The sequence below is a fragment of the Symphalangus syndactylus genome, chromosome 2 (genome assembly GCF_028878055.3).
Source record: "Symphalangus syndactylus isolate Jambi chromosome 2, NHGRI_mSymSyn1-v2.1_pri, whole genome shotgun sequence".
In the NCBI taxonomy this organism is placed as follows: Eukaryota; Metazoa; Chordata; class Mammalia; order Primates; family Hylobatidae; genus Symphalangus; species Symphalangus syndactylus.
This window is the reverse complement of record NC_072424.2, coordinates 73,378,965-73,393,782: the sequence shown is the minus strand read 5'-3', so window position 1 is coordinate 73,393,782 and position 14,818 is coordinate 73,378,965. Positions and strand designations below refer to the sequence as shown.

The 14,818-nt window shown below is 34.2% G+C and overlaps 1 protein-coding gene across 2 annotated transcripts in view; it reads right to left on the bottom strand.

Moving 5' to 3' along the window:
* The window catches only part of MANEA (mannosidase endo-alpha), a 32,409-nt gene that overhangs the window by 13,458 nt on the left and 4,133 nt on the right, over positions 1-14,818 (bottom strand). For both annotated transcript variants that reach the window (XM_055259105.2, XM_063619572.1), the window contains exon 2: positions 9,313-9,894. In XM_055259105.2, the coding sequence (XP_055115080.2) occupies positions 9,313-9,856 (544 nt within the window). In that variant the 5' untranslated portion in view covers positions 9,857-9,894. The remainder of the gene's footprint in view (positions 1-9,312; positions 9,895-14,818) is intronic.

Here is a 14,818-nt window from a genome sequence, read left to right as displayed (position 1 = left end):
CATTGTATGTATGTTTATACATTCACCAAATGAAAGACAGCTTGGTTGCTTCCAATTTTTGGCAATTATGAATAAAACTGCTATAAACATTTATATGCTGTTTTTGTGTAGATCAATACGTTTTAACAGAAGATTCTAACATAGTAAAATAATTACTGTTCCTCTCTGTAGTGCCTGCCTACTTATTTTTGAACTGATAAATTATGTGTTAGAAGCATAAATTACATGGAAATCACTAACTGGAGACAGAATATTTAAGATGAATTAATTCAAAGCCTCATTACATATACAAAGAAATGGACAGTCATTAGAAAGATTGCACAAATTTCTAGATAAATAAACAGACTCTTTAAGGCAGGGAAATGAATAACAATGGTACCAAAAGAGAAGCATGTGGAAATTAAGAAATTGAAGGTAAGAAACTGCCGGAGAACTAAATTTTAAGACCTAAGTTTTGTGCTAGCCGCCATGTATAAATAAGTAAGTCCCATCTAGGACAACAAAATCAAAGTTAATGGAAAAATAATCCTTATGTCCCCTATCCACTCTGAAAATAAGAATGGCAACTAGAACAAAAGATAGAAAAAATAACCTATAACATATGAGGCTTTAGGGAAACTCTGGCTAGCCAGAGGAAGGCATATGCTAGAGAGAAATGCTGGTGAGAAAAGTGTCTGAAGACAATTAATCCAATATTTTATAAGTGATCACTTACAATCTTGTAAGATTACTAGCCCAGCTTATAAGAAGAATATCACCAATGAAAATAAGAATGACAACAAAAAGTTTTCTCAACATAGGACCTACCAAAAAATTATTTTATGCACAAAATGAAAGAAACAAAATGAGAAAAAAATAAATATTAAACAGAAAGATTACACTGTGAATCACATGAAAATTATAAGCAAAACATTCTTCCATAAAAGTAAAAACAAAACAAGATTCCTGTTTCTAATAGTGGACTAGTTTAAAATAAAAGTTGGTCTAATAGTAGACCAAGCACTCCCCATGAAAATAACCATTATTATTATATAAAACACGGGGAGAAAATGTCTTAAAGAGCTGAAGAGAGTAAGAAATGTTCCGGCCAAATTGAAGGGAAAATGTGAAACCAGAAAGATAAGTGAGCAAGGAGGTCTGTTTGCCCCAAGCAAAATTGGTACAAGTAAACCAACTCTCAAAAACAGTGAATTAAACTGCAGGTTCACAATGCTTGTACAGTCCTCTAGCTTTAGACCTAATTTAAGGTAACCAGAAATGGTATTCTAAACAGTCACCAGGCAGAAGCAAAAGAAAATCCTTTCTGGAGGAAGGCATCTTCTTCCTGGGCCTCAAATTATTCACAAAAAGTATTTTTTAAAGAACAATAAATAGTATACAATCAAAGATAATTAAGAACACAAAGAATAAAACACCATGCACAAGAATCGGCAGAAACAAGACAACAGCAACATGCAACAACTTCAGGTATCGCGATTACACACACTTCTAAAAATTACCTTCATAGTTTAAAAAAGATAAAAAGCACTTACCTTGAAAAATGCAGAAAATCATTACTATTGTCCTTTTCCTAATTCATCTACTACTCTTCTATTTCTTTTTGTGAGAGGCAGGACAGTATAGTAGAATATGAATGTGCTTTGAACATGTATTCAAATATCTCACCACTTATCAGCTACATGAACTAAGGGCAAGTTAACTTCTTGCTTCTGTGGCCTCACCATCAAAACACAGATAATTCTTACCTTTCAGGATATATTTTAAGTACACACATAAAATTCCATTAACTAGACTATAATATTCAAGAAATATTCGTTCCTTTAACTACAATATTGTTTTTTTCCTCACATTTTTCCCTCCCTCTTCAACCATACCCCTCTTCTAGCCCGCACATACACATGTACACACACGAACTTTTGCTTTTTTTTTTTGAGACGGAATCTTGCTCTGTTGCCAGGCTGGAGTGCAGTGGCGCAATCTCGGCTCACTGCAACCTCCGCCTCCCAGGTTCAAGTGATTCTCCTGCCTCATTCTATGGATTACAGATAGAATCCCTCCTCTGGGATTACAGGCGCCCACCACCACACCCGGCTAATTTTTGTATTTTTAGCAGAGATGGGGTTTCACCATGTTGGCCAGGATGGTCTCGATCTCCTGATCTCGTGATCCTCCCGCCTCGGCCTCCCAAAGTGCTGGGATTACAGGCATGAGCCACCGCACCCGGCCAGTCTTTTCCATCTTAATACTATCATCTCCATTCCACCATTTCTTTACTCTCTTCCTCAGGCTTGATTACATTCTAGTCCTATGCTCTCCAAAATAATACCCATATCTACCATATAAATTAAAATTTTAAAGACTTAAGTTTTCTTGCACACTCAACTAGCTACATTTCAAGTGTTCAATAGCCACATATGACTATGTATCTATTGTTTTAGGCAGCACAGATAGAGAATATTTTCATCATCACAGACAATTCTACTGGATAGCACTGCCATATTATTCTGATTCTCCTAATAAATTAACCATCCCATTCTTTGTCTAGTAATTTCTCTTCCTCTTTTATCCTCTTTGCAAGTACACTCTATGGCTGTGGAGGAATGTTCTTTCTTCTCTCTTACAATGTTGTTATGTTTCAGCTTCTTCATTGCATCAATTATGACTTCTAGATATCTAATTCTATCCCTATACTGTGATCCACAGCCCAACTAATCATTATACAGTGTCTTTTGGACTGTGGCACTGAATAAATACTAGCCTGGGAACCATGCCAGTGATTGTCTTACTTCTTAGGAGTGGTGGGAATTTATAATGGCAGTGAATCCTTGATAGTGACACCAGAGAAGTGTCTATAGAATAAGCAAACTGAGTATCACTTATAAGTAAAATCTACTACTCTGTATTTCTGTCATCCTAATTGCTTAGCAAACTCTAGGATGCTCTTTGACGTCCATTCTTGAAATATTAGCAAACTAAATGCAAAAACTCATGTCATGTTGCTCATGTCACCCTTCCATGTCACTTATTACAGGACCTTCAATATAATTGATAGTCAGTTTTTTTTGTTGTTAGTAAAGTGATGCATTCAAATAGGATAACAGTTAAGAATATAGGGTATAAAAATCAGATAGGCCTAGAGAATCGAGTCCTTATTCTTTATTTGATAGATGTGTATCTTTAGGTAAGTTATTTTACTTAAGTTTCCACATCTGTAAAATGGAGGATAAGGTCTGTTTTAAAAAGCACAAATGAGAGAATGCATCACACAGAGTAAAACACCTAAAAAGTGATTATACATAACATTTAATAACAAGAAGACAGTATAATGATAGATAAACTTTGATACCTTGAGCCCCAGAAAACTTGTTATGTGTTCATAGGAAACTTAGAGCCTCTTTTGAACATCTCAAACATTCTTTCAAACTAAAGCTCTAAGAGAAAAAAAGGCAAGCTCATTTCTAGATATAACACAATTTTCACTATCTTACCCAGGGTGACACACTTTTAACAAAATATTACAAGGTACAGAGAAAAAAAAGCAAGAAAAACAATTCACTGACAAGAAACAAAGCAATCAATAGAAACAGACTCACAAACGAGACAGATGTTGGAATCATCAGAGAGAGAATATAAAATTACTGTAATGAATATCTTAAAGGATCTAATGGGAAAAGCAGCTAACACACAAGATCTGGCAAATTTCAGCAGAGATATGGGAACTATAAGAACAAATAAAACAGAAATTCCAGGAATGAAAGACTACTTAGAAAGATTAATTAATGCCTTTAATAGGCTCATTAACAGAGCTGAGGAGATAATCAGGAAACTTCAAGGCAAGTCAAAAGAAATTACCTTATCCAAATTACCATAATGAGAAAAAAGACTGGGGAAAATAATAGAACAATGCATTTAATAGTTGTGAGATAAATATCAAAGTTCTAGTACACATGTGATTGGAAACCCAGAAGAAGTAGGAGGTTTATTTGAAAAAATAATCAGGCTGGACATGGTGGCACACGCCTATAATCCGAGCACTTTGGGAGGCTGAGGCAGGTGGATAACGAGGTCAGGAGATCGAGACCATCCTGGACAACATGGTGAAACCTTGTCTCTACTAAAAGTACAAAAATTAGCTACGCATGGTGGAGTGCATCTGTAGTCCCAGCTACTTGGGAGGGTGAGGCAGGAGAATTGCTTGAACCCAGGAGGCAGAGGTTGCAGTGACAGTGAGCTGAGATCAGGCCAGTGCACTCCAGCCTGGGCGACAGGGTGGGACTCCATCTCAAAAAACAATAATAATAATCACTAAGAATTTTGCAAAATTAATAAAAGACACAAAGCAACAGACTAAAAACCAGAGAACACCAATGAAGGATAAATAACAAAAAATAACAGGAGTAACAAGTAACCATACCATGCTTAGACTGCTAAAAAGCAAAATATGAAAAAGAAAAAAAAATTAAATGCAGCCAGAAAACAACAACAGCAACAACAACAATAAAATATATCTATCCAAGAAAATGAGGATATAAAAAGATTTTTTTAAATTACGGCAGACTACTCATCAGAAACCATGAAAGACTGAAGAAAAAGAAGAAAAAAAGAAATGGAATACATTTTCAAAATTCTAAAAGAAAACAATCCCCTAAAACCTGCCCATTGATAATTCCACAGCTGATGAAACATCTTTCAAAATAAAGGCTACAAAGAAAGTTTGAAAATATTCATTGCAAGGAGACCAGTAAAACAAGATAAAAGAAATTTTTTTTTTTGAGACGGAGTCTTGCTTTTTCACCCAGGCTGGAGTGCAGTGGCGCGATCTCGGCTCACTGCAAGCTCCGCCTCCTGGGTTCACACCATTCTCCTGCCTCAGCCTCTCCCAGTAGCTGGGACTACAGGCGCCCGCCACCACGCCCGGCTAATTTTTTGTGTTTTTAGTAGAGACGAGGTTTCACCGTGGTCTCGATCTCCTGACCTCGTGATCCGCCCGCCTCGGCCTCCCAAAGTGCTGGGATTACAAGCGTGAGCCACCGCGCCCGGCCAAAAGAAATTTTTAAGAGAGAAAGAATACGATACTAGACATACACTTGGATCTACATTAAAATATGGATGGGGAACACTGGAAATGGAATAAATGTAAAAAACATTCTTACTTTTAATAACTGTGAAAAACAACTGATTATTGAAAAGAGTGATCAGCAAACTATGACCCATGGGCCAAATCTTGCCTTTTACAGCCCAATTCATCTATATTTTGTCTATCTATTGCTTATAACCATTTTCACACTATAAGGAAAGAGCTGAGTGGTTGCAAAGAGAGAGAGGGACTCACAAAATCAAAAATATTTATTAGGTTGTCCTTTACAGAAAATGCTTGCCAACCTCTGGCCTACAGCAACGATAGTAAAATATCATTTCTTATGTGATAGAATTATGACAATAGCAAAGTATGGGAGGGAAACATAGGGAATATCAGTGGTGAAGACCTTACATTACACATTAAGTATGTATCATTTGCAAGTAGACTGTCTCCTTGCAATGAATACTTTCAAATTTTGTTTGTAGCCAAAGGTTGGGCATCTATAGCAATATGAAAGCTTTATGGAATATCACCACTCTACAGTTATAAATATATACTTTAAACTTAATGCAAATAGTTACTATAAAAGGAAATTTTATGACATCATATTAGATGTTATTAGGTACATTTAAACTTTATGTGTCTAATTCATCTCATTGTGACTTCTACTTTTATGTACAAATTTTTAAAGGCAGGAGATGCAGAAGTAAGAATTGTAACCTTACTAAAACAAATATGTCATACTTTCAGGAAATATTCTAATGTTGAAATCCATCCAGTGTTTTTAAAGCAACAATGATTCTGAAAACAAAGGAACTGGGAAATGTGACTTGCTCATCTTTATGTCCCTAGAATCTAGCACAAGCTTGGAACATCATGGAAAGTCAATAAATATTTAGTGCTAAACTGAAACAATGGGAAGATAATTTTAAAGTCATAGAGTACATTATGTTTTGCTAAATGTAACAGTTCTCTATTTTGCCATAACAAATTATCACAAATTCAGTTGCTTAAAACAACGTAAATTTATTATCTTACAGTTTTGCATGTCAGGAGTGTTGACATGGGTCTTAATATGCTACAATCAAGGCCAGGTATTGGACTGGATGACATTCCTTTCTGGAGGCTCTAGGAAAGAATCCCTTTCCTTGCCATTCAAGCTTGTAGAGGCTACCACATTCTTTGGCTCATGAACTTCTTGTTCCATCTTCAAAGATAGCAACAGGGGGTCGAGTCTCTCAGTGCATCCCTCTGACTCTCTCTTCCCTCTTCTTCTATTTATAAGGACTTATGTGACTAGATTAGCTGTACCCAAATAATGAAGGATAATGCCATCTCAAGTTCAGATGATTAGCAATCTTTTGCACCTGCAACCCTAATTCCCTTTTGCCAAATAAAATAATATATTCACAGATTGTGGGAATTACGATGTCCACATCAGAAAATGGGGGCCATTTTCTGACCAGTCTACTAAAGTTTTAGTAAACTGTATAAAAATAAGAAGGCATTCATCTGGTACTTTTAGAGTTGTAATACAGCAATACAAGAGGATAGAATACATGATACGTAATATTTTACTTAAAAGACTTGAAAAGGATACAAATCTACCATATGCCATTGTAATATATCTGATACATTATATATAATAATTGGATTTTAAACATAACATTAATAGTTCATTTTAATTTTATCATTCTTTTCAATGAAGGGTTGAGCCATTAGGATTTACGCCCACCACACTTCTAATTGTAAAAGCAGAAAATCAACCAACTTGTACTCTGCGATATAACAGTATAATCACTTCACACAGCAATTCAATTTAAGATAAAAAGAAGGCCATTTATATCAAAGGAAAATTATGAATGTTAAATATGTAGTCAAAGCATAGTCAACCATACAACAATTTAAACAGCCTTCATTTACTATCTTCTTCAATTCAAAGAATGCCAGAGTCAGCATGCCAGCTCCATGGATTAAAGTAGGGTTTTGAGTCAGTATTCCAACAGTCAAATTATTTTCTGCCTGGTAACAATGAGTATAATTCAATATTTAACTCATTAAGAAATTATTTCTTTATTTACAAATTGATTGTCACTTTTATTATCAAGTTTTTTTTTTTTAATTTTGTCTAGGAGAAAATCCAGCAAAAAGTAAAATATTTGCATCAGTAGTGAAGCTGTCAACATTTAAAATTGAAATGACTGTATTACTGTCAATGTTTAGAAATAATTAATGTTCATATACAGGATACAATAGTAAAATATTATACAGGGAATATAAATATGAGATAGGCATAAAAATGTTAACTGAAACTTTTCTTCCTGATCACAAACTATACCAAACATAGTGTAACACACATATTATTTATATCTAAAATTTATGTTTACTGCATATATTATTTATATGTTTATGTATTACAAATATGTATTAGTATTAGTTATATTTATAATGGAGGGGAAAAAACCCTCCTTGTATACTATTCAAATTGCAAATGAAAATTAAAACTTTAAAGAACAACCATTTTCTCTGTCAATCTAGCATAGTTTGTTTAGCCATATCAAGACAGTCTTGAATAAAGACTTAAATGTGATACAAAGTTTTTGTAAAAAATAGAAAAAATATCATTTGAAAAGATTCTCCTCCCAAAAGCAAATTAGTAGAGACAGACACACACATATACATACTGACCACACAGAAGTCAATGCTGTCTTAACTGACCCAACCTATTTTATGTCATAATACATATAGAACATAGAAACTAAAGCTCTAAGTATACTATAAAGTTAAATTTTATAAATACTTGAAAAAAGTTAGTCCATACAAGGAAAACAACTTATCTTGCACGTATCTGATATAGATTCATAGAATTCTACACTGTTTTGCTCATCAAAGACTCTTGTGTTTCTCTAAGTACATATCAGCTCCATGGTGAATTCATGCCTTTATGTAGAGCTAGAAAAATGTAAGAATACCCAATTTCTTGTTCTAGCTCTACTGGTAGGGGCACTAAAAAGATAAATGAAACTGAAACTGGAAGCTTTTACAAAGACTATATTAACAAACTGAAGAATTTTCAGGCACCAAGTTATATTTTTCCTGTAATTCACCTGTGGGACAATATGACTCTATCTAAATATATGTAATTGGAGTGCCAGAAGGAAAGAGAAGAGAAAGGTGAGAAGAGGTAGGAACAACAATAAGAATCAGTTAAGTTAAAGGGGCGTATTGTAAAAAGGTACAGTTATAAATAAAACAAATGAATAAAATAAGCCAGAAGAAAATATAAAACAGAATAATACACATATGTAATGTAAGAGAAGGAAGAAAAAGAAGGAAAAAATAAACAGACATGTGGGACAAATGGAAAATAAACAGAAAAATGGCAGATTTAAAATCATATCATCATTACATTAAACATAAATGAAATAAACAGACATTAAAACTGACAGAATAACTTTAAGAAACAGAAAAGCAGGACCAAATTATGTGCTACATGCCTAAAATTTGAAACAGCCCAAACACCTATCAAGAGGTGAATATAAAAGCAAATTTGCCAAAATCAAACAATAGAAGACTTCTTATCAATAAAAATGACTAAGCTATTGATATAGTTAAGTGCATTTCAAAATATTGTGCTGAGCAAAAGATATACACACATACAAATGCTGAATGACTCTATTTTCATAAAGTAATAGAACACTCATAACTATTCTCCAGTGATAGAAATCAGATCTGATAGAAATCAGATCCAGCTGATATGTATACAGTTTTCAGCGGTAGGGGAGAAGGTAGGCCTGAATAAAGGAATTATGATGAGACTTTTCGGGCTACAGAAATATTTTACTTCTTGATTGGGGTGGTATTCAAACAGGTATATACTTTTGAGTAACATCAATGAGCTGTAAACTTAAAGTGGGAAATTCATTGTATTTTATGTAAATCACAATTTAATAAAATTGAGAAAGTGAATTAAATTAGAAATCAACGGTATATCCAGAAATGCTCCCAAATGTAAAAATTAAACAATATACACTAAGGGCAGCGTTAAAATGTGGTTGCCTAGATGTTTAAGATCATACATACAGTTTAATTTGGAGGTTTGAGCTTAACAATATAATTAATAATAATGAGAAAATTAACTAGTAATTTAAAGTTACACAAAAAATCATTTATATGCATATATACAGACACAAACACACACATATATATATATATATATATACAATAATTACCAATTGAAGCTGAGCGCATTTGTCTCATGTGAGTTTCTATGACAGAAGGATCCCGAGAACTGTAACTTCCCAATTCAGGATAAAAGCTGGAGCCAATGTCATCTGGAGGGTTGTGTCTCCCTTGTGGATAATTCTTGGCTATTCTAGGGTCCCAATGCTCTAACACTGGATGATTCCAATGTATATATTTACCATCAAATTGTGGATTTCCATACCAACTGTAATAAAATACATGTAGATAATTGTTCAGAGGTGGTAGTTCATCCAAGTTAAGTTCAGAGGCTTTGGAAGGTTTCATAGTGATTTCAACACTTTTTAAATTCTTGGTATTTGTTTCACTGTTGATTCTGTCACTCTTTTGGAAATCAAAACTTTTCCCCAAATGAATAGTTCGTTGATGAAGTTCTGGAAGAAGGTCAAGTCCAAAAGGAGCTCCAAAAGTAGCTGTATTTGGTCTCAGCATTTTTAAACCCATCATCAGAGAAAAAATAAATAGAATAAAAAGTGCCAAAATGATGCAAGTCCTTCTCCGAAACTTTGCCATGATGACATACTTTAAACTCCAAAATAGTAAGTGTTTTGCTGCAATTTATTGAAAAAAGATAATTAGTGTTATCGACAGTATTTTCCAATGTATTCAACATGAAAACTAAAATCCATAAATTTCATTACATTGAATAATTAGTACTGATTTCATCATATATTGGTGAAATTAAGAAAGTGAAGTAAGATGTTAATTATATCATCATATATAAATGTCTACAATAAGGGTCTATGGCTAGAATAAATGGCAATATTAATTTGGATATATCACTATGTACATGCCAATTACATTTAGTCAGACGAACCTTTAGGAAATTTTATTTAAGAAATTAAAATATGTTTTTCATTACTTGAACAGATTACCTGTGTACTGAATGTAGGAAGGGAACATTCTATGTATGTGAACTAAAATTCTTTTTAAAAATCATTTATTTATTTATTTATTGTAGAGACAAGGTCTCACTATGTTGACCAGACTGGTCTTGAACTCTTGGGCTCAAGCGATCCTCCTGTCTCAGCCTCCCACATTGCTAGGATTACAGGTATGAGTCACCACACCCCTGGCCTGAACTAAAATTTTCTAAATCTAAGTGTAAAATTTACAAATCACAGTTAATAAAAAGGAAATACTTACTAGTGTATAAAAAACTCAGTCATTAAACAGATTTTCCAAAAATTTTTTAACAATTTCATAAAAGGGAAAAATTATAAATTTTAAATAACATTTTGAAGTGAAATAGAATCAGACAAAATTTTTTAAATGACAGAAGAGAAAAAAAGAATAATCACAAGTAAGATATTCCCAATTTTTAAAAAAAATTCATTAGGCTGGGCATGATGGCTCATGCCTGTAATCCCAGCACTTTGGGAGGCTGAGGCAGGAGGATCACTTGAGTTCTTCAGTTTGAGACCAGCCTGGACAACCACAGGGAGACCCCATCCCTACAGAAACTTTTAAAAAATTGGCTAGGCATGGTGGTGTGTGCCTGTAGTTCCCCAGCTACTCATGAGGATGAGGCAGGTGGATTGCTTGAGCCCAGGAGGTCAAGGCGGCAGTGAGCCATGATTGTGCCACTGCACTCCAGCCTGGGTGACAGTGCAAGAAAACGTCTCCAAAAATAAAATTAACTTACGACTCTGAAAATCTTACTGAACAGAGGTTATAAACAGTAATTTATAACTTCTGAAAGGGTATTTTATGTGTTTTTGTTTTAGTAAGTATGTTTATGGACATATATTAATGCAGTGCTTCTTGGCTGATTAAGAAAAGACATTTTTGTTGTGTGTGTGTATATATATATATATATATATACATATGAGTATAAGTATATAGGTACATATACACCATATGAATGAAATATTCAAGTTTTTTTATATACGAATTTCTTATTAGAAAGGTATTTGGCACAATGCTGACATTGACTGCTTTATAAAAGAGTTCTATGATATGGTGCTGTTATTCTAGAGAATTAAGTTAAAAAAGACTTAACTCCAATAGAAAAGACAGACAAGTGAAACTTCCTACAAACTGCTGCTTCTATTCTATCGGGGGAACCCGCCCCCAATATTTCAATGTAGGTTCTTTCTATTTTCCATAAATGTCGACCAGTCGGAGAAATAAGAGAGAGAGTACAAAGAGAGGAATTTTACAGTTGGGCTGCCGGGGGTGACATTACATATCGATACGACCGTGATGCCCACCTGAGCTGCAAAACCAGCAAGTTTTATTAAGAATTTCAAAAGAGGAGGGGTTCTAAGAACAGGGAGTAAGTCACAAGATCACATACTTCAAAGGGCAAAAAGGAGAACAAAGATCACATGCTTCTGAGGAAAGAGGAGAAAAGGCAAAACAGTACTACTGATAAGGTTCTATGTTCAGCTGTGCACCTATTGTCTTGATAAACATCTTAAACAACAGAAAACAGGGTTAGAGAGCAGAGAACTGGTCTGACCTCAAATTTACCAGGGTGGGGTACTGGAGGAGAGCAGGGCGTATCTCAGTCCTTATCTCAAGCACACAGGACAGACAATCCCAGAGCGGCTGTTTATAGACCTCCCCAGAGGAATGCAATTCTTTTCCTAGGGTCTTAACATTAATGTTCCTTGCTAGGAAAGGAATTTAGTGATATCTCTCCTACTTGCACGTCCATTTATAGGCTCTCTGCAAGAAGAAAAATACGGCTCTTTTTGCCCGACCCTGCAGGCAGTCAGACTTTATGGTTGTCTTCCCTTTTTCCCTAAAAATCGCTGTTATTCTGTTCTTTTTCAAGGTGCACTGATTTCATATTGTTCAAACACACGTTTTACAATCAATTTGTACAGTTAACACAATTATAGTGGTCCTGAGGTGACATACATCCTCGGTTTACGAAGATAAGAGGATTAAGAGATTAAAGTAAGACAGGCATAAGAAATTATAAGAGTATTATTAGGGAAGTAATAAATGTCCATGAAATCTTCACAATTTATGTTCCTCTGCTGCAGCTCCAGCCGGTCCCTCCGTTCGGGGTCCTTGACTTCCCACAACACTATTCTACATGTATTTAGGAAACACTAAACTAACCAAGTATATTTCGTTAACAGCTAAAATCATAAGAATTATTTTTAAGGTTAATCTTGTTTAATTGTGAATAGTGAATAATATAAAGAATAACATAAAAGAATAGTATAAAAGACATGTCTAGTTTAAAACATATAAAGTAAACACTGAAAAAGAAATCTGCCAGCTTAAAAGCTCCTTTCCACTTCTTGTGTTCCCTGTGAATCACCAGTCCTGCCCTTCTCCCTGCCTAAGGGCAACTGCTTGAATTTTGTGTTTATCATTACACCTCTTCCTTCTTTATAGTTTTCCCACCACACAAGCATATCTAACTAAAGTTAATTGTATCTTGTCTGTTTCAAACTTTTAGTAAATATGGTGTGTGTACATATATACATTATATATGTATATCTGTATACTATATATACAATATGCATACTGTAAATATATCAAGGCATGCAAGTACATACATAAACATGTGTAGGTGCATATGTACACATACATGCACATATGTGTATTTACATATTGTGCATTTTATGTTATATATGGATACATGTATGTCATATATATTTACATATAAATATGTATGATTATATATACATAATTAAATGTATTTACATTTATAAAACTCTTGGGAAACAATATTAATTACTAAATCTTTTCTGACACTACCTGGTAGCCTAACTCTTACCCATCCCTGCATTCCATCACATCAGTTCCCTCCCTCTCTAATAAAAAGCTATGTAAATGAACTTTTAGTAAAGGAATAGGTAGACAGGTCTGGAGATTTTTCTTTAATAACTATATACATATTGGCAAAATGTTCCTCCAGAAGATATCTAATTAATTACAAATGGGGACATAATAACAGTGGAAAACCTACCAAAACACCAATTTAAACTAGTGATCAAAATTGACTTTATCAGTTAATTTGGATAAATAAGTATCGCCATTAGTCTTCAGAGAAGCTGTACTGAGAAAAACACAGAATCACTGCTGTGGTACTCTTGTTAAAAATTAATCCAAATCTAATCACGAGGAAGCAAGAGACAATATATTAAAGAGAGGATACACACAAAGACATAAATACACATATATTCATACGTGTGTACACCACATACATACACTATATATAAAATGTATGGCTTACATACAATGCAACATAGAATAAGTAAGGGTGTGTGTGTTTGTGTATAATGGTAAGTAAATGTGGTAAAATATTACCATTTGGTGAATGTGCAGGAAAAGTAAACAGAAATTGTTTGTGCTATTTATGCCAGCAGTAAATTGAAGAATGTGAGCTGTTAACATACCTGCTTATTTCTGGAAAGGGCTAAGTCACAAAGTCTTTCAAATCCTGCACTACATGACTTTGCGAAGTGAAATTTCTACATGTGAGTTGTGGCAGTCCTGTTGCACTAATAGGTATAAAAGTATGGGCTGGGCGTGGTGGCTCACACCTGTAATCCCAGCACTTTGGGAGGCCGAGGCGGGCAGATCATGAGGTCAGGAGATCAAGACCATCCTGCCTAACACAGTGAAACCCTGTCTCTACTAAAAATACAAAAAATTAACCAGGCACGGTGGTGGGTGCCTGTAGTCCCAGCTACTCGGGAGGCTGAGGCAGGAGAATGGTGTGAACCTGGGAGGCAGAGCTTATAGTGAGCAGAGATCGCGCCACTGCACTCCAGCCTGGGCAACAGAGCAAGACTCCGTCTCAAAAAAAAAAAAAAGATGATACAACCATTTTGGCATGCCATTGTAATTTGTTGTCCTGAAATTTTCAAATTATTGACATCACAACAAACATTTCCCTTTGCTTAAAGAAAGGGAAAATTTTGATGAGACATGAAGCAAAAATAATATATTAGATGTAATATATCAACTATTATGATATGTAATATCATATCATTTGTATTAAAGATATACACAGAAGGAAATATACTTAAACATGTAAAATAGTTATGTCTGGATGAGACAACAGTGATATTTTCTTACTCTGTTTTCTAAAAGTAGAACATAATACTTCAGAAGGAAAATGTTTGGATAGGTATTCTATAAGAAAAAAAACAATGGTAATGAATGTTGGAAGAGTTACAGAGAAAGGAGAAATAACTAACAGATTTATAAATTAGTAAGGCATTGATTTTTGAAATGTTGACTTCAGCTGAATGGCGAGATTCATGAAAGATCAAGATATATAATAAATCTGAAGATGTAAATTCAAATCACTCACACTTAGTTGTGTGATCCTGGTAAATCACTTAGCCTTTTCTTAAAAAAGAGGGTATCTGTTTTGCCTACTGATAAAACTGTTCTGTGAATCATGCAAGACAATTTGAAATAGTAATGTTTTAATCAAACAGTAAATACTAATGAATTTATAAATAAATGAAAAGTGAAGAAATATTGGAAACTTTAAAA